The 20163-nt window shown below is 38.5% G+C and overlaps 3 protein-coding genes and 1 long non-coding RNA gene across 47 annotated transcripts; 2 read left to right on the top strand and 2 right to left on the bottom strand.

Annotated features, from left to right (window-relative positions):
- Positions 1 to 210: 210 nt before the first annotated feature.
- On the top strand, positions 211 to 7597 carry LOC127242572 (uncharacterized). Of its 37 annotated transcripts, none has more exons than XM_051262380.1 (20): positions 213 to 449; positions 742 to 789; positions 872 to 983; positions 1086 to 1232; positions 1310 to 1414; positions 1500 to 1583; positions 1659 to 1774; positions 1862 to 1963; positions 2051 to 2164; positions 2268 to 2324; positions 2400 to 2466; positions 2546 to 2599; positions 2693 to 2767; positions 2851 to 2886; positions 3046 to 4080; positions 5039 to 5118; positions 5193 to 5235; positions 6288 to 6328; positions 6527 to 6645; positions 6763 to 7597. In XM_051262380.1, the coding sequence occupies exons 2-15, from the start codon at positions 755 to 757 to the stop codon at positions 3157 to 3159; spliced, it is 1218 nt and encodes a 405-aa protein (XP_051118337.1). In that variant the 5' UTR covers positions 213 to 449; positions 742 to 754; the 3' UTR covers positions 3160 to 4080; positions 5039 to 5118; positions 5193 to 5235; positions 6288 to 6328; positions 6527 to 6645; positions 6763 to 7597. The 37 variants fall into 37 exon arrangements, with proteins under 37 accessions (XP_051118379.1, XP_051118394.1, XP_051118370.1 ...); XM_051262388.1 differs by having other exon boundaries at positions 6250 to 6328; XM_051262348.1 differs by having other exon boundaries at positions 5523 to 6328.
- Positions 7598 to 10284: 2687 nt separating this feature from the next.
- LOC127244523 (uncharacterized) lies at positions 10285 to 13053 on the bottom strand. 5 transcript variants are annotated; one of them, XR_007837216.1, is made up of 4 exons: positions 12884 to 13053; positions 12601 to 12732; positions 11700 to 12362; positions 10285 to 10886 (listed from the first exon to the last, which is right to left on the bottom strand). It is a non-coding gene; the product is annotated as an uncharacterized LOC127244523 (long non-coding RNA). The 5 variants fall into 5 exon arrangements; XR_007837215.1 differs by lacking the exon at positions 10285 to 10886 and having other exon boundaries at positions 11559 to 11820; positions 12117 to 12362; XR_007837213.1 differs by lacking the exon at positions 10285 to 10886 and having other exon boundaries at positions 11559 to 12362; positions 12829 to 13053.
- A 1757-nt stretch (positions 13054 to 14810) lies between these two features.
- Positions 14811 to 17319, top strand: LOC127244540 (uncharacterized). 2 transcript variants are annotated; one of them, XM_051265104.1, is made up of 3 exons: positions 14811 to 15188; positions 15318 to 15785; positions 15904 to 17319. In XM_051265104.1, the coding sequence occupies exons 2-3, from the start codon at positions 15720 to 15722 to the stop codon at positions 16993 to 16995; spliced, it is 1158 nt and encodes a 385-aa protein (XP_051121061.1). In that variant the 5' UTR covers positions 14811 to 15188; positions 15318 to 15719; the 3' UTR covers positions 16996 to 17319. The 2 variants fall into 2 exon arrangements, with proteins under 2 accessions (XP_051121061.1, XP_051121060.1); XM_051265103.1 differs by having other exon boundaries at positions 14811 to 15785.
- A 109-nt stretch (positions 17320 to 17428) lies between these two features.
- On the bottom strand, positions 17429 to 20022 carry LOC127244541 (SUPPRESSOR OF GAMMA RESPONSE 1-like). Of its 3 annotated transcripts, none has more exons than XM_051265106.1 (7): positions 19861 to 20021; positions 19713 to 19779; positions 19371 to 19503; positions 18961 to 19147; positions 18273 to 18742; positions 17853 to 18149; positions 17429 to 17762 (listed from the first exon to the last, which is right to left on the bottom strand). In XM_051265106.1, exons 2-7 carry the CDS (start codon positions 19718 to 19720, stop codon positions 17709 to 17711), a joined length of 1149 nt encoding a protein of 382 aa, XP_051121063.1. In that variant the 5' UTR covers positions 19721 to 19779; positions 19861 to 20021; the 3' UTR covers positions 17429 to 17708. The 3 variants fall into 3 exon arrangements, with proteins under 3 accessions (XP_051121063.1, XP_051121062.1, XP_051121064.1); XM_051265105.1 differs by having other exon boundaries at positions 19865 to 20021; XM_051265107.1 differs by having other exon boundaries at positions 17853 to 18143; positions 19713 to 20022.
- Between the last annotated feature and the right edge of the window lie 141 nt (positions 20023 to 20163).

Genomic DNA, 20163 nt, shown 5'->3' with positions numbered 1-20163 from the left:
ACGTATTAAAAATACTTTTACTATACAGAAAGAAAGAGATACAATTGTTGGAAATATTGCAACGTTCGTTCAACTAATATATGTTCCAGACCTGTCGTTATCCGGAGGAGCAGATCGAGAAAAAAAACATTTATTCGTTTTATTCCTTAAAAAATTCCACACTGGGCCCCACATGTACTAATTTTCCGCGTATTTGAAGATTTTTTTCTAGTTTCTTTCCAATACTGTCTGTCTAACTGCGAACTGATTTTGCGAATTTCCACAGTCTCGAAATTTATTTGAATTTTATTTGGTTGGGAAACTTATATCATTGCGCTGCGTTGCTCTGGGTTTGGGTGTTGCTTTTTTGTTCTTCATTGTATAATCATTTGCTTTGAGCCCACTTTATTTTGAATCCTCGGACGTAGCGGCGGTGTTCAAAAGCGATCCTGGGTGAAATTTTTCAAACGGTAAGAATCACTCTGTTTCCGGCGTTCAAACTGTTGAATTGTAGTCCGTAAGGACGTTGGTTAGGGCTTGATTTTTGGGATGATTCCGACAGTCGTATTCTGTATACGCGTGTATTGGTGACGAAGTGATGAATCAGTTATGTCATTAGTTTCGTGTCTCTTCTTTATTTTAGCCCTGGATTAACATTTCTAACAAAAATTGCTTTTTTAATCGATAAAGTGGTTTATATATCTGGGTAGATTTTGATGAAACTAATGTGGTCGTGATTTTGTTGGGCCATCTGCTGTAAAGATTGTGGTTGAAAATGCCGCTGCCTATTCGAAGATCCTCGTTTTCCAAGTAAGTCCCTGTAGTAGAATAAATCAACGTAGTATATGGTTGCAACGTCCTTGATTGATGATTTTGTTCTTTGTATTCGCAGCAATGGTATCAGACGATCGAATGAATCCATGAGGCTGATCATGATGATGTTTGTGGGGATCGTATGTGGCTTCTTTGTAGGTGTATCTTTTCCTAAACTTTCATTGACTAAGGCATGACCTGGTCCTAACTCCTGGAAATTTCTTACACATCATTTACCTTAGGACTTGGCATATTACTGTACACCTAAAATGCATTTGGCTGATTCTTTTCAGGTCAGTTTTTCAACGAACATATTTCCTTCCATTGATCTTGCTTTCATAGAAGACAAGTACTCGGGTCTCTCAACTCAGGCTCTGTTAAATGCATTGTCATCTCTTAAAGGCCGGAAAGGCCTTCCCCGGAAGCCTAATAACACTGAGGTGAGCAAGCAGGGGTTGTGTCAACAGGCTTGTTCCTATTAAATCTATTACCTTAATTTCAGTTGTTTTGTTGACAGATTTGGGTCCCGACCAATCCTCGAGGCGCTGAAAGGCTGCCACCTGGCATCATTGCATCAGAGTCCGATTTATATGCTCGCAGATTGTGGGGTCTTCCTAATGAGGTGTACTTGCTTTGCCCTGACATTTTTAGCCCTGTTAACTATTTTTCCTCCATTGTCTCTTGACAAGATCATTTGACAATTGTAGGACTTGATTGTGAAACCGAGGTATCTTATAACCTTTACGGTGGGCTATGAACAGAAAGACAACATCAATGCAGCTGTGAAGAAGGTAATATGAAATTCCACCATGCCCTACATTTAGATGTGCTTTTAATGTATTGGTTGGTTGACAAAGTTGCAACAGTTGACAGAAAACTTTATGATTTTGTTGTTTCACTACGACGGTGTGACGAGTGAGTGGGATCAATTTGAGTGGTCGAAAAGTGCTATCCATGTGAGCGTGCCAAAGCAAACTAAATGGTAATCTTTGTAGCAGCAAGTTAATTCTTCCTTGTCATCTTTGCTTATGATTGAAAACTTTGAATGAAATGTAATTTGTCATTGAAGGTGGTATGCTAAGCGATTTTTGCATCCAGACATTGTGGCTACATACGATTATGTATTTATATGGGATGAGGACCTTGGCGTCGATAATTTTGACTTTGAAGAGTGAGGAAAAATTGCTTGCATCCTGTTGATTTTTGAACCAGCTCACTCTTGTGTTTGAGCTAACATTTATATATCCCTCCATGGCAGATACATAAAACTCGTGAAGAAGCATGGGTTAGACATCTCACAGCCTGCCTTATCACCGGACGGAGGAATGACATGGATGATGACAAGGAGGCGAGATGATGTTGAAGTTCACAAGTATGAAAATTTCAAATTTGTATATCAGCCTGAAAATAAAAAAATAATCATCTCATTTCTCTTCAATATTTATAAATAAAAACATGTTCTGCTTTAATAACAGGGAGACTGAGGAAAGACCAGGATGGTGCACAGACCCTCATTTGCCACCGTGTGCAGCGTATATGATCACTTTTCTGTTTACGCATCTATTTAGATAAGTTTTTACTTAACTCATCAACATGTTCTTGCACAGATTTGTTGAGATCATGGCACCGGTGTTCTCCAGAGATGCATGGCGCTGTGTCTGGCATTTGATTCAGGTCACACAAGTTCCCACATGGACAAAAATTACCTGGATTCGAAAAGGATCACTAAATTTCCTTACTGCTTATGCTGCAGAATGACTTGGTGCATGGATGGGGTCTCGACTTTGCTCTTAGGAAATGCGTTGAAGTAAGCCATAACCCGTGTAATGAAGTAATTTAGTTTCCTTGCTTATAAATATTCACTTTGTTCTGAATGGTTGGCTTTCTTTCTGAAACTCAGCCAGCTCATCAAAAGATAGGGGTAGTTGATTCCCAATGGATTGTACACCAAACGGTTCCTTCACTTGGCAATCAGGTACCATTGGGCCGTCTATCATCTTTTATGTGAACCACTTCATGCAATATTTCCAATCGTTGATTTCCCGTTCTCCTTCGCAGGGTCAAGCTATGGATGGCAGGGCACCATGGGAAGGGGTACAAACGATCGCTGCTTTTTCTGATCCAACCATTATCTGTACACGAGACAATGCACTTATATAATAAATTCTGAACTCTTATTTTGATTCTAGCAAGTTTGTTTGTATTGTGTGGTTTCTCGTGTAAGAAGAAGCTCACATTTTTTCTTTGCTGCAGGTAAGGGAGAGGTGTAGAAGGGAATGGGCCCTCTTCAAGAATCGATTGGCAAACGCGGAGCACGATTACTATCAAGCTATGGGAATCAAGCCTCCCAACACCACATATTCCTAGATGGGATGCTCATATCACCAGAAAGGCAAGACGAGGAATCTATCTTGTCCTAAGTTACAGAATCCCATCGGCACCAAACTGAACTCAAGGTCAAGCTCTCTTGGTATCTACAGAGGAGTTCCAAGTATGTCCCCTGTAAATGTACTTGCAACTCATGTTTTATTTAGTAAAATTTTTGGCATCCCAACAGGACCACCTCTTCGGCCCTGTATTAGTATAAGATAACTGGATCAGTATATACTGCCCTTGAATATAACACTTGTTGTTTATTTTTTTTATGTTAAGTGAGAAAAGCAGATAGCCAGGTGACCTTGGCTAACAAACTGTAATTCTTAAAATGCACAAAATATCCAATTATGTGCCTGACAATCAATGATGATATATAAATCCAACCATTATTACGACTGATTATTGAAGCCTAAGTTTAAATCTAAATCATCCAACATCTACACAGAGAGATTATTTATCCTCGTCCACCCTATGTTTAACCTCCGGTGAAAACTTCCATTGTCTTTTCAACTGTAAATTTCCTGAAAATAATTCAAGCTTTACCCTGGTTAATGTAAAAACTGATTAATGCTTGAAAATGAAAACACCTATTTGTTCATACAAACACGTTTTTTAGGTTAGAATTCGGATTACGAAAGTCGCAATTTCGCTTCAATAGGCGTATATGTCATGGAACAATAATATATCGTCCGTCCCACTCCCATTGGGGGTCTTCCGGCATATGTATTTCGGTGCGTCCGTCTAACCAATTGTCAAAACCTAACAATAGTTGGTGTTTGAATGAGCCGTAGTTAGGGCATTCGCTGTTTACTCCCTCCCGTGGGCGCACCCTGGAGAACTACGGTTCGTTAGTTTTAGGTTTCGAAGTCATGGTGCCGGGCCTCTACGCCGAGATTGACAAAAAGTTGCGAGGTTTTTTGTTCGAATTTTAGTTTTGGATCAAACCATTTGGCATTGTTGTTTTTGCTTCCATATTTTGGTTGTTTATAAGCTTATCTCTGTGTGTTTTGAACTAGATCTCTGTATAATGATTGTCTGAGCGACAAGTTCACAGTCACCACTTGCTCTGACAGCGAAGTTGTGAGATTGTGATATTTGGTACTCGTAATGGACGTTTCGTAATGACAAATATGAGTTTTTGTGATTTCAAATGTAAACGTTTTTTGAAGTGCTTATAAACCTGTGCCCTTTGATCTTTGTATCAAATGGGCGAGTATTGAATGATTTCATATTTGTTTGAACAAAGAGGGGTTTTCTGAAATTCGGTTCCAATCTGGCATATTTTGGGGATCAATTTGAGGCGGTGAATGAAGAGGAGAGTACCGGGGGTTGACTCATAATATCTTATTATTTAATCCGCTTTCTGTGTTAATGGCTTTCAAATCAACTGGCTAGCTGGGTTTCCCTGCTGAAGATTTCCGTTCTTTAAGAGCTGATTGGGGCTGTTGTGATCACCTACTTCACTCTGTCTGTTCAAAAAGTTGAAATTAATTCCCCACTTGTTTTGCTTATTATTGTTTTCACTTGTTGGGGATGATTTCTTAGGTGCGCTCTCTGTTTATGTAATTTCATAAACTGGTTTGATTGTTTTTTGTCACTCTGCATTTACCCAATTGTGATTATCATCGTCTTATCAAACAAGGTAGATACTACTAGGAGCCCTTTTTTGTCAGCTTTTGGAGCCACTCATTGTGTCCTTTTGTTTTTTTCAATATAGTTATCATGGTATCAATCTATTGCCTGAGGGGCTAACTGCATACTCTTTAGCCCTCATGTCCAAAATATTTGCATGTTTTGTATATTGCCTACTCTGATATATATGTGATTTTTCTGTGCACCTAATCCAAAATTTGTACCTTCCATGAAATAGGTGGATCTCTAAGTCAGGGTGTGTCTACATGGGCATCTGGTGTAGATTGAATTCTTGCTATCATTTTTCATCTAAATATGGTCTGTGTTGATTATTGAAGATTATTCCACCTATCTCTGTTATTTTACTTAGTGGAAATGATAATGTGTTGTAGCTCCTCCTTCACCCGGAATCTGATGATTCTGCACAACTCTCAGGTACTTGATTTACATATTGGATATTTTATCCTTACTATTTGGCCATCTCCAAACGTGGGTGTGTTCTTTTGTGGTTTTGTTTTTATTTTGTATTGCTCGTTTTGATGCTTTTGAGTTTAAAATAATTGTTGAATGTGACATTTTGTTTGGAAAGTGAGTGTGAATGTGAAGTTTTTGGAGGAAAAAATAAAATTAAAAAGATTGGATAGTAAAAAATTGGTTGAAAAAAAATCCAACCTTATTTTTTGTAAAGAGATCTATTTATTTATTTTCCTTTAATATGTCAGTATGAGGCAGAGAAGCTCCTAACCTATTTGTTGAGGCAGAATAAACAAACTGTTTGTAAATGTCTTTGCATGAACATCTACAATACCTTTGTTTTGCAAACTCAACCGAATTATGAAGGTTAGTGTTCTTGCTCTTTTAACTTCATCTAATCCTTTTTTTTTTAATCACATGTCATTCAAACTCACAGAGCTTTAGCTTTTGCTTAATGGCTGATGCTTTAATAAGCCTTTGTGCATTTCATTGTTGTTTCACTTTTGCCATAGTTCTAAGTTCTCTGCTTCATCAGACGGAATACAAATAGTTGGACAGGTTGTGTAATGTTCTCTTGGATGCTCCCTTTGATATTCTCTTAATATGATTGTCCATTCTAGTAGCCTATGACATTCTCCTCGTATATGGGTTTGTTATAGTTATACGCACTTGAGTGATTTTCCTTGTACAAGGTTCATGCAGTTTTTACTGTAAATACCTTGCATATTATCATATGAACTGTCAGTCTGACATGTATGAGGACTTCTGAATTCATGTTGAGATTTTCGCTATCTCTGGATTATTTTTTATTTATTTCACCCTTAATTAAATACAAAGTGAAGAAGAAAAGAGAAATCTTGCTCTTTTAGTAGTTAATAATCATAGTGATTAGTGAATTTCAATGCTGCCATACTCCTGAACATGTGATATTATTTGATGCATTTACCAAGCACGTTTTGTACTGTTCAAATTTAGGTTGCTTACCAAGCACGTTTTGTACTGTTCAAATTTAGGTTGCTGGGCCTGGGTGAGACAGAACTGAGCGTGCCCTTTGGTAAATGACTTTCCATGAACATCACTAAATTAAGAAGCTTTGTGTTATTCTTATTGTGGGAGATTTTGTCAGCATAGGGTTGGCTTGTTTTTTGGGTGTTAAGTTTGTTCTATTTAAAATTGTGGGATTAGAACGAGGCTATTCTTTTGTTTTGTTTTGTCATTGCTATTCTGATGATTCTCATTTGTGTCTTTGCAGAATAGAGGGCACCTACAAAGGGTAAAACCTCAAATGGCATTTGTCAGATATGTCACTATAGAGAGTTGGTTTCCAACTTATGGGAAAACAATTATATTCTGAAGCCCAGGTGAAGAAAAGTATGCAGGGGGGTGATTTTAGACTTATCCAATCATATATTAACAGCTTATTGGATGATATGCTTGCGATTTGTATTTCTGAAGTACCTTATTTAACATTACATTTTATTTCTGCAGGATCTTATTTAACATTGTATGTAACAGTGCTTTGGAGCGGCGGAGAGGATATGAAAGGAGAGCTCGGTCATATATGGTTAAGATTATCTCATGTTTCTCTCTTTATATTCTATGCGCTTCCCCTCTATTCTATTCTATTCTATTATTCTACATGGTTTTATTATTCTTTCTGAATTATGCTTTTAAAAGCAAGTTACTTTGCCGATTAATATTTTAAATACAAAGCTAGTATTTATGTATCGAGCCCAATATTCATGTGACCATTACTGGTCTAGCCCGATATCTTAAAATTAGTTCTTCACCGTTGGATCTTAAGGTTTTATTTGAGCCGTTGGATTCAGCATTAACCTAAATATATATAGGGTGTCTGTGCACTGTGCACCTCCTCCACAGTACACTCACACACACACGGTTCATAAATCTCTCTGGAAAGGGTTTTCTCCTCCTCTCTAGCTTCACCCCCTCACTTCTCCTTTTTGCTTCTCTCGCGATTGTGAGTTCTTAATGCTCTGTTTCGTTCTCACGGCGAGTCAACTGCTTGGTGTTGTCGACGCCGTGAGTAGGCAGTTTTAGGTAATCCTTTTCCTCCCTTTTCACCATGTATTGATTTTGTCAAGCGTTTTGGGGGTGATTTTGCGATAGGTAGGTGCCGTGGGTGTTGACCGCGTTATAATGTTCTCGATTGTGTGTTGTTTGGTTGGTTCGCTTGTGTTTGCGTAGATGTGGGGACTGAGCCTCGAAATGAATTCGTTTTGTTTGATCTTTTAATATTCGATGCTCATGTTTGATTAGTTTTGTTATCCGGCCGTTTGTCTATATTAAACTGCTTTTGTGATTTTCAAGGATTTTCATAATAAGAAATCACAAGTTCATCGTTACTAAATCAATACATTACAGTTAGCCCACATGTGAGCCTGCATAACTTTGTCCGCTCATGAACTCTCTTGCACAAAGCCTGGCCCTTGTATTATTGGGCAGAATGGGCTTACATTCAAAAAATATTGGGCCGCATGGAATGCGTGGCCCAAACGCGGAATCAGCGAAGCTGGATGGATCTGAGCATGCATGTGGCCTTGTCTGCACAATGCCCTACCGTATGGGCCCTGTCACGGTCATACTGGGTCGAATGGGCCTTCACTGTAAGAACATTGTGCTACATTCAATTGGGCTCAGAACCGACTGCGCAAGTTTATGTTGTATGGGCCTTTGTATTTATAATATTGGGTAGGCCGAGTAGGCCCTTCCGTATGGGCCCCGTCATTGTGAGGAGATTTGCGGGCACATGTGACCCCTCTGTCTGTTTTTCGAAGACCCCACACGTGCACCAATGGACAAGTCTAACACGTTGAATTGTCGACTAAAATATATGGGCTTGTCACAATGGGCATAAAAGTTTATACTGCCAAAATTTTGTGCTGATGAGGCCCATCACAATGTTTTGGCGGCGGGGCAAGCCCAATAAAGCCCAGCGCCGCCAAAACAGTGTGACCGTTTCCGTATGTCTGCTTTCGAGAGACAACATCCAATAGTTTGACAGCACACGTGGATTTGTGCTCCCGCATGTCTGCTTTCGAGAGACAACATCCAATAGTTTGACAGCACACGTGGATTTGTCGGATCAAATAAAATAGGCCCAAACGTCAACAGTCCCAATATTGGGCTGATGAGGCCCATCAAAATATTTTTGTGGCGCAGGCCCAAAAAGCCCAATATTTTTACGTTATGGGCTGATGTCAAATAAAATAGACCCAAAAGTCAACACTACCAAAATATTGGGCTGATGAGGCCCATAACAATGTTTTGGTGGCGCGGCTGGCCCAATAAAGCCCAGCGCCGCCAAATCAGTGTGACCGTTTCCGCATGTCTGCTTTCGAGAGACAACGTCCAATAGTTTGACAGCATGCATGTGACCTTGTCTGCTTTCGAGAGACAACATCCAATAGTTTGACAGCACACATGGATTTGTCGGATCAAATAATATAGGCCCAAAAGCCAACACTACCAAAATATTGGACTGATGAGGGCCATCACAATGTTTTGGCGGCGCAGCAGGCCCAATAAGGCCCAGAGCCGCCAAAACAGTGTGACCGTTTCGCATGTCTGCTTTCGAGAGACAACGTCCAATAGTTTGACAGCATGCATGTGACCTTGTCTGCTTTCGAGAGACAACATCCAATAGTTTGACAGCACACATGGATTTGTCAGATCAAATAATATAGGCCCAAAAGCCAACACTACCAAAATATTGGACTGATGAGGCCCATCACAATGTTTTGGCGGCGCAGCAGGCCCAATAAGGCCCAGAGCCGCCAAAACAGTGTGACCGTTTCGCATGTCTGCTTTAGAGAGACAACGTCCAATAGTTTGACAGCATGCATGTGACCTTGTCTGCTTTCGAGAGACAACATCCAATAGTTTGACAGCACACGTGGATTTGTCGGATCAAATAAAATAGGCCCAAAAGTCAACAGTCCAAATATTGGGCTGATGAGGCCCATCAAAATATTTTTTTGGCGCAGGCCCAAAAAGCCCAAAATTTTTACATTATGGGTTGATGTCAAATAAAATAGGCCCAAAATTCAACGCTACCAAAATATTGGGCTGATGAGGCCCATCACAATGTTTTGGTGGCGCTGCAGGCCCAGTAAGGCCCATTTGCGCATGTCTCCTTTTGAGAGACAACACGTGCAATAGTTGGACAACACATGTGGGTTTGTCGGATCAAATATGGGCCTTATTGTTAACAAAAATGGGCCTAAAAACTGAAGATTCCAAAATATTGGGCCATGGAGGCCCGCGCTGCTAAAACATTGTGTCGGAGTGGACTTTGCTGACAGCACGTGGTTCTGTCGGTTTCTGGGATACTGCATGTGGTTCTGTCGGGTGGGCATGGAACACATCATGTGACCCTGTTGCTTTGGCCCAACCGAGCGGAGGCCTTTCTTGACGGGCCGGGCCGGGCCTTGAACTATATTTGGTTTATAGAGCGCTGCTTTTCATAGCCTATTGGGCGTGTGGGCTTTAACAGACTGCATTTTCCCATGCCGTCTCCTTACTGAGCAATTTTGGCTCGTCATAGAACTTACTGGACTCGACGGGTTTTGACCAATTTTAAATATAAAAATAATACAAGTGTAATGTTTTAATTAAATTATATATTGAATAATGAATATATATATACTACTATATCAATTTTTTCCCTCAAAAATCAAATAAAACACTTAATTTCATTTACTATATTACATTACACTAAAATATAGTTCTTACATTCAAAAAAATCATATCAAACAAATATTTATTTCTCATTAAACAACTATTTCAATTCAAACATTTATTATCTAAAAGGCAAACCCAAATCCAAACCAAAAACCCCACAAACAAACAGACCCACGTACAGAAACAACTACAAATATGGTGCAAGAGCACAATGTATATGTGCAAAAATGACTAAAAAGAAATAAAGAAAAAAAGGTATTACAAAACTCATTTAAAGTTTACAGGAATGCCAACAGCTAGTAAAACTACTACATAAAAGGAAAATTAAATTGTTTACTTTACCAATTCATATTATCGTTAACAAAGAGGAACTTACCGTGCAAGGCACTTTCTTTCAATTCAAACACAAAATATGAAAATTCCAAGAAACTGGAACCTACAACAATGCAGCCTATTATGATAACAAGGACAGGAAAATGAATGCCCCTAAAAATTACAAGAGCACCGAGCTTCAAGAACCTAAGCCAATTCCGATACCAAGGACAGCAAAAAGGATACCCCCAACAATGATAAGGGCATCGAGCTTCAAAGCAGTGCTGTCATTAAAGGTTGGATTGACTTGTCCAGTTGTTCTAATTTAATCTTTGTCAATCCCAGAAAACCATAACCACCTTAATAACATAATAATGCTAAAAAGTTACTACTTTGTAGATGCTACTAGCAGAGAATTATTCGCAAAAGCTGAGGGAAAACTCTTCTAGACTCCAGTGAATTACCATAAAGACTATAAGAGCATACTAAATTGGGTAGGGATGTTCGGCTACTGGATTTGCTGCTGTTGTTTGGAGTTTGGAAAAGGCCAGATCATTAGCAGCAGCATTGACAACAGAAGAAGCACAATGAGCTACCTGATACAAACCAAAGCACATTCCTTATGTATAGAGTTTTATTAATCGTGGGGTGTCAAAATCTTCTAGTTTCCATCAATTAAGATGCAAAAGCCTTAGCTATAACATGATCACCAGTTATCATTTTAACAATTACACCAAGATTCAGAGCCCTTCTAAAGGTCTCTGCACTATCATGCTTCGAAGATGGAAAAGCAGTATGGGTCCTATAAATTTCCATGGACCTTCTGCCTTGTTTTTTCTTCCATCTGGAACCTCGTGCAGATTAACAGCTCCCATGTCATAATCGATCATACATGTCTTGATTTAATATCAAACTTTGTACTACGAGTTAACAATATTATCAGTTCACCTGGTCTTCAACTCCAATTGACCGTACTCCACGCTCATCAACTTTATCAATGACAGATTTCAATTTATGCTCTTTATCAGATCTATTGTATGCAATAATTTATTATTTGGAAAGCCAAATCTGTGACTAATCAAGACAACTTGAGGGCATTGCAGCAACATTCAATTAATAGATGTTCGGCATAACCGTTTAGAGGGAGCTTTGCTGGCTCAGTGTATTATACAAGACTGGTAAATATGTAAGCTTATCAGTCGGATTGAACGGCAAGAAATGAACTTCTTGAATTCCAGACCTTGCCTTTTGTTTGAAAATGTTGTGTATCAGAGGGAAAAATGATATAGAAATAAGGTAACCCCATATGGGGTTCACCATGTCAAATTCAGGGATACATCATGTAAAATAAATATAAAAGGCCAACATCATATACAAAATATAGAAGATTTAACGGAAGGTATAAATACCTCATTGGTGTCAAAGCAAGCATCCCACTATTGCTGCATCAATGGCATCTTGATTTTCCAACTGAAAACCCCACGCAATCATTAAAACAACAGTGTCTGGATCAACTCCTTTAGCAAAGACCTACATTGGTATTTCAAATATCCAAACAGGATTCAATAGTTGAGTTCATTTTGATATATTAACTGCAGACAGTGTTTGCTTCAATAATAATTTTCTCAACGCTAGTTTTCTTCAGTGTCAAAGTTCCAGTTTTATCACTCAGATCACATTCATGCCTTCCATTTCTTCTATGGTTGTCATTCTTTAGTCATCACTTCCGAAGATATTAACAACAAAATTGTACTAATTAATACTGTAACTTAAGAAAGTAGATTCTACAATTATTGCTAAATAATTGTAGATCTTGTTGGCCCCACCATTTTTCAACAGATCTCATAAGGTGTGTAGAACTCTATCTCTTGAGAAAGACGATGGGAACTAATTGTCATTGTAATAGCCAATACGGTTGGCATCGCAACAGGAATTCCTCCAGTGAGAAGCACAAGTAACTTGCCCATTGCTGGGCAATAAGTGCAGTGCTGAATAGGATACATCACAATGATCTCAACCACCATTCGCACAACAATAGAGTATATGCAGAAACTCGCAATCGCAATCAAGACCTTCAAACCCATGCAAAAACAGTTAGCGAGGAAAGTGTGGTATTTCGAAAAGCAACAGTAGAAACGAAGCGATCGAGAAAGAAACAGAACGAGATGTAATTCAGAAAACAAATCTATTTATTAATTGCATATACCAACTTTTTTATAATGTCTAATTGATTAGTGGAGTCAACTAAGACAGCAGACTTGTCGATGAAGGTATGAACACCATTTGCAATGACTGATGCTTCGATCTCACCTTGTTTGACAGATGAACAAGAGTACGCTCCATCGGCGGGGCCTTTCGTAGCGGGAAGGGATTCCCCTATTGTCAAGCCTCCACCAGCAATTCCTCCTCCACCGTTCCCCTCGGGAACAGGGTTTCCGAGACCTAGCCGAAAACAAAGAGAGTCCGAGACAATTGGATTGAAATTAGACTGTCAACACAATTGGATTGAAATTAGTAACAGGGTTTATAGGAAAAAACATGGACTAGGGTTTAGTCGCCGTCGGCGTCGCCATCGCCGCCTTGCGCCTCTTACCGGAGCATTCTTTTGTCTTCGTCAACAAAAATTCTGAACAACGAGACCGAATGCAGACCGGGGACGCTAGGGTTGCACAGGGGCCGTAAACCTCTCTGCTATTTTCTTCTCCCCCCTTTCACCCTCTCGAGTCGCAATCGGTCTGTGTGTGTGACCAGTAATCGACGTCGATTGGTATTCACAATTTATAAATTTTATTGAATTATTAAAATTAATTGTTGTTATATAATAATTAAATTACTTTTTAATATAAATTTTTAATATAAAAATCAGGTAAATAAATTAAATTATTTTTTAAGATCAATTTTTAGTATTATTTATTTATTTATTATGTAAAAATTATATAAATAATATTCTTTTTATTGCACAATTTTTTTTATAATTTATAACTTTTTAATCTTAATTACTTTATTTAATTATTTTGATTTATAATTATTTTTTTAATATATTTTTTTATTAATTACTAATAATGTATATTAGTAGTATTATTCTTGAGAAAGAATTTGGTGCTTATTCTAAAAAATCAGTACTGATAGTATAAATGTGATTACATATAATTACATTAATTATATAATTTAATAAAATAAATTAGTATAACTAATTTTTACACTATCAACATAGGTGTTGATTCTTTTTAGCACCCAATCCTCTTTCATTATTCTTTAACAGCCTCGCTCATCTTTATTTTATTTTATTATTATTAATTTTAAGTGGGCTTCACAAAGAAAAACTTTTTTAAAATATAAAAAAAAATTGTTGTTAATTTTAAGTGGATCCCACTAAAAGAAAATTTAAAAAATTTAAAAAATAAATGTTAATGCGCCAATATAAAAAAAAAAGAAAAAAGGATCCCACAAAAGAAAAATTTAAAAAAAAAAATAGGAAAATTGGGCGAACCAAAACCAACGGTAAATATATATATATTAGATTAGATGTTGACAGCTGTAATAAATCATATGAATGAAACATAAGGGAAACTGTTACATATTATGATAGTTCTGAATTCGGATACTAAAAAGTATAAATGCGTCCCGCAATACAGCCATGTTACTTGATCATATTTATATAGTGGACTATTACTTGATGTCTTCCCATACGTACTACAATAAAAATGAACTAAGGGAAGTATCAGAACTTATAATAATTTATCTCACTAGAAACATTTCAGGCCCTAATTAACAATAGAGAAGCGGGGTCAGTTTATAGTCCAATAAATATAGTACATGCCTTCTTTTAATAAATAAAGGGGGATTCATTGAAAAGCAGCTAGGTGAACTCCTCTACGGGCTAAATTGACTCAGCCTAAGACTAGGTTGGTTGAGCAATAATTCTTAAAAGGCACAAAAAGTCAAGTGTAAGAAGACAGTCCAAAAACTTCCAAATGAGTGGCTGACAAAGATAAACATCCAAACGCATTATTATTTAATAGAGTATTTATTACAACTGAGGTTATATATATAAGCCTAAACAATCCCACCTGAAAGGCTGAAGGTAGATATATAAAACAGAGAAAACTATCAACAAGCAAAGCATTTATTTAATTCTATGTTGCTGTAGCTAGTCAAATTAAAATGGTTTTTTTTAAAATGATGCAATCGAAAGCTATCAATCACACATGCATCAACGTAATCTATATTCTGAGAATAGTTTATTGCAGCTTGATTACATCACCTCTTTCCACGTGGTGTTCGTTTTAACAGTCTTCATGATCTGATCTGATCTGTTGATTTCTTGAAGAGGTGGGAGTATGGGTTATGGAGCATATTCGGTGTCCGCAATGGTATTTGACCTGACCTATGTCTGAAGCTGACGGATCATGGATGGGGCCGGGCCAGACACAAACTGGAAAGGAAATGATGATATGGCCGGGCTACATACAAAGACATGTGTTGATTTCTGGGAAGCTGCTAATAATAGATTATTTATATTATGCAGAGTCTGTTGTTGTGTGTGGCTCATTTCCATTGAATCAAAAACTTTGGTTTAGCAACCATCCCTTACTTTCTGGGTGTTAGATTTTGAGCCCCGCCCAACTCCTAACTTCCTTCCCTTATTTTTCGTGGCTTCTTTTCACCAAAATTTTAACCTTTTCTCTTTTGGAATTGCCTGTCTGAATACAACACAACATACAATTTATTATTTAAGGAGTTTGGAACAAGCAGGTTTGAAGAAATGGAGGTTGTGTAAAGATGCTGCAGTTTTCCACATGGGAAGGGCCTTCCATATTCAATTCAAAAAAAAGCAAAAGGAAAGAATTGAGATGATGCTGTGTCCAATTTTCCTATCAGAATAATAATATCGATTGGTAGAATCCCTTTTTTATTTTTTGGTTCCTTTAATCATCGTCCTAGTATAAAGCGTTCGCATGTGATCCTCCTCTCCATACACATCATTTTCCATATCCTCTTAATAATTTCTATTCCTCTTTCTCCAGCCCTGTTAGATTTCTGCAATTTTTTGTGGAGAAGAAGGAATATAAGGCAAAGTTTAGAATATAATAGAAGGGGGAAAAAGGGCAGATGCAATTTTGAGAAACCTAGTTGGGAAATAAACATATCCCTCCATTCCGGGAAGTTGCCCTGTTTTCAGGCAATTCACAAGCTTATCCAATTTCCCTGTGTTTTTGGTCCTGGAAATTCCTAAATATTTCCCTCCTTCTTTTTCTCTCTGCGGATTGGATTCTTTCTTCTACGTATTTGTTGACGGAAGGATACCTAGAGAAAGGGATTTGATTGTTTTCCAAGGAGGGAAACTTGAAAGACAATTTTTGTACTTTTTTTTGGAACTTTTGCCACATACATACATTCATTCTGGGATCAGGAAAATTTGTGTCCTCATGTTATCTAATGGGTATTCAAGCTCCAAAAAGAGTGATGATATCTGCAAAAACGCGTGCGATCGGGTATGCTGTTTTCTCCTCTCTGTGTTTTCTATTTCTGTAAATTCAGGATCAATCTACTTACTCATTACCTACCTAACTTTGTTGAGTTTCTTTCTTGTTTGTTTGTTTGCTGTTTCAGGGCTCCCCGTTTAGCCTGTCAAGACTTCGGTGTTTGATCCTAGGACTGGATGCAAAAAGCATTGTCTTTTTGTTTCTGATTCTTCCGACAGCTGTTGTGGGCATATACCTCCACGGGCAGAAGATCTCCTACTTCCTCCGGCCGCTATGGCAGTCTCCACCGAAGCCATTCATCGCGCTCACTCATTACTACCACGAGAACGTATCCATGGAGACCCTCTGCAACCTCCATGGCTGGGGCATCCGCGACTATCCTAGGCGCGTCTACGACGCTGTCCTATTCAGCAACGAATTGGACATGCTGAAAATCCGATGGAATGAGCTCTATCCTTACATCACACAGTTTGTCCTGCTCGAATCCAACTCCACTTTCACTGCCATTCCTAAGCCCCTCAACTTTGCCCTGAGCCGGGACGAGTTCAAATTCGTGGAGCCACGGCTGACATATGGCCTAATCGGGGGCAGGTTCCGGAAGGGCGAGAATCCCTTCATCGAGGAGGCCTACCAGAGACTGGCCCTCGATCAGCTCCTACGAATTGCAGGGATTGAAGACGATGATCTACTGATCATGTCTGATGTAGATGAGATTCCTAGTGGTCATACCATTGATCTACTGAGATGGTGTGATGACATCCCTCCGATCCTGCACCTACAGCTGAGGAACTATCTATACTCTTTTGAGTTCCAATACGACCTCGGGAGTTGGAGGGCTTCCATCCACAGGTACCAAAAAGGGAAGACGCGGTATGCGCATTATCGCCAGACCGACTACCTGCTATCAGACTCTGGATGGCATTGCAGCTTCTGCTTCAGGTACATCAGTGATTTTGTATTCAAGATGAAGGCATACAGCCACACAGATAGGGTACGCTTCTCGCATTTCCTAAGCCCCAAAAGGATACAAGACAAGATCTGCCACGGGGCGAATCTATTCGACATGCTGCCGGAGGAGTACACATTTAGAGAAATGATTGGGAAGATGGGGAATATCCCACGTTCTAATTCAGCTGTTCATCTTCCATTTTACTTGTTGGAAAATGCACAAGAGTACAAGTATCTCTTGCCAGGGAATTGTGTGAGAGAACATGGCTGAGAAACCAATCATCAGTGTGATGATTTTGCCAACTCAGGGATAGGAAAACAAGTTTAGATGTATATACTGCTTCCACTAGAAATAGTTTAGGTCTGCACATATATTAACATCAGAATTTTATTTTATTAATTTTTAGCAGGAAACACATTTCCTGTTGCTAACTGTTGAGTATTAGAGATCTATCATATCATAGATAGAGCTTAGATTTTTTCCTTTTGTTTTTGTAACTCTGACTTCACAGGATTTGATGAGCCGCATTAGTTGCTTTATCAAAGCTTATGTAACAATGACATGTAGTAGAGATGGATTTGTTTGGCCATTGTATATTTATATTGCCCACAAAACATGGCTGCAGTTTCTCTGGTTGGCATGAAGCCAACAAATATTATCTAATGGAAAGCACAGCACAATCATTGCATATGCCCCACAAAAATAATAATAATTATTATAATCATAACTCTTTTCATTTTTAATTCATAGTCATAGTCATTTACACCAGACAAATAAACCAACATGATTTAGTTAGACACACCTACTGAATGGATACGTGACCTAATTTTGGTGCAGCTAATGTCATTCAATTTTTTGTGAGCACAGAATTTCTAATACCGTAGTGAATTTTGAAAATCACGGTAACAGGTAGTGATGATACCTATGGACTGCGATTGCTTTCCTCCTTGGTTGTAGCCAGTCCAAGTTTTAATGCTTGTCCATTATAACCGATCTAGCCAGTCGAATACACTGTCCTGGGAAGCAAACTGCAAATCCTGTAGCATAACACAGAAGGTGTCAAGAATATTAAAGATCCATAGAGACTAAGGTACACAAGAAATGGGATGGATATATTAAGGGCTTACTGCAACCGGGAAATCGGGAGGAGTGTCGAGTTCGTTGTTGTTGAGATCATCAATTGCACACGATCCATGATCATCTGTCTGCCATGCATTACTTGTGTTGCCACCCAACTGAGTAGAAATCACATTGTTGGGTCTCCATTCAGTGAATGTAGCAAAATTATCAATGATCTCCTTGCAGAATAAGGAATCAATATCATCAAAATCTCCAGCCAAGCTGGTGGCATGCTCCATTTCATCCTCCAACTGAGAAGCATAAGGTAGATCCAATGTTCTCTTGGAGTTCCCCGTTTCCTGCTCCTTAATTAGTAGTTTCAATATGAGGTAAGACAAAGTAGCATGAAAAAGTACATCTTCGCAGTTACATAATATGTTTGCGCATATTGATATAAATGCATCTCTTGAACACAAGTTGCTACCAACCTTGACAGGAGATGGAGTAATCTCAAAACGGCGAGGATTGGGAATATATGTTTTAGGGGTCCTCGGAGTTGGAATTGCATGAACTGGAAGTCCATTTGATCGTTCGATTTCCAAGGAACTCTCATTTATTATAGTGTTCTTGTTTGCTTGCTGATAGAAAATCTTTGCAACAACATATTCCCCTTGTTGCTCGTCTTGATTAGTACCCAGATGGTACTGATGCATGACCCAGTTACATTTATCAGACTTCGACCCACCCTTTGATGATCCTTCAAACAGAACCATTATTTTTTTATAACCTTTCTGAATGCCATTATCCATAACACTTTTCGTTTTCCCTGTCTTGTGCCACCGAACTGATGGCATCATGCTGTTCTCATTATCAATTCTACGGCGCTTGCGCTGACCGCTAGCATATGCATTACTTATCCTATAAAAGAAGAACATTTTGCTTCCATCTTTTTTAGCACCTAAAGCATGTAAGATGGTTATTAGCAAAAAAAAAAAAAAAAAAAATGAATTACACACCAAGCTTGGTAAAAATATGATAAATATAAGAGATCTTTTCTTTTTACTTTTTACACTTGTAAGAAGGATGGAGGGCAAATTTCTGGTGTTAGAACTTTTCAGATTACATGAAAAACAATAGCTCACACACTTCTCTAAAAATGGTTAGGCATTGACTCACCAGGAAGATTTTCTGGATGGGCATAGCATATCCCACAATCAGTTTCCAGAGTTGGGATAAATTCATCAATGAACATATGTGGTTTGAAGTTCCCCACACCACATTTTGCAGCTAAATTCTCCAACAGTTCAACATCAGATGGATCAAATTTCACCCCAGCTGGGAGACCAGGCCAATCGTGACACACCTGAATTGGCAGAATAGACAGTTACTTCACAAAGAAGAAAACAGAATTCAGTTTTTGATAGTTAACACCCATTATGATTTTAACCCCAAGTTGAATTGGAAAAGGTATAATGTTTGCAAGTCCAATAGCTATTGATCAAGTGCACAGACTGAGAAATGCATTCACTGTTTGATAATTCATTATTGCTTCAATCTTAGGAAGAAACATATTCGATAGAGCTTACATCACTATTATTAATGCGATAGTGGCAATTAGGACATTCTCGAGTTGCTCCACAATCTTTGATTTGATTCGCAGCAGGAAGGCTAGCATTCTTCACCTTTCTGGCAATTCCTCGGCCATCAAGAATCCAAGCCCTGTTATCACGCAAAAATGCACGTTAAGCCAACAAAAGAAGCACATTACAACCAATCCAAATGCGCAACGAAGAAACACCTTTGTAGTCAAACAGAAAATCCGTTAATATTCCAAAGTATTTTCTTTACTCCATCACTATGGGACTGATCTCTTCAGAATTCATCTAACGAATAAACAGCAGATTGAATGAATCAATCATTATACGTACCTAGCCATAATCAGAAGAGGCGGGATCAATTTAAGCTACTGGAAACCCAAAGGCCAAAGCTTCGAAGCTGCGGAGTATGAAAGAGCGAAAATTCTGTATCGTCAGACCCACTGGACTAAGTAAAAGGCTAGGAAAGGGCGGGAAATACCCACTAATAGGTTTGGGACTTCCGTAGCAGAGGTTCGGATAAACGTCGATTGCGGCGCCGACCGTTATCCGAAGCTAACTCCGAACCTCGGGCAGTCGACAGGACCTACGCATTTCCTGTAAACTAGCGGGCCATTGTACTGTATCTGCAGTAGTGACTTGCCCTCCAAGCTATAAATGGAAATTGATTCCAGCTTTGATGAATAATCTGCCAAATGATGTCACCATGGTGTGTTTGTTCCGTAAAAGTAAGTTGGATTGATCGAATTTTTATTTAAATAATAGTAGAGTATTATATATATTT

Source organism: Andrographis paniculata, unplaced genomic scaffold, assembly GCF_009805555.1.
Source record: "Andrographis paniculata isolate CXL003 unplaced genomic scaffold, ASM980555v1 Contig19END, whole genome shotgun sequence".
Lineage (NCBI taxonomy): Eukaryota > Viridiplantae > Streptophyta > Magnoliopsida > Lamiales > Acanthaceae > Andrographis > Andrographis paniculata.
This window is presented reverse-complemented; position numbering and strand designations above follow the sequence as displayed.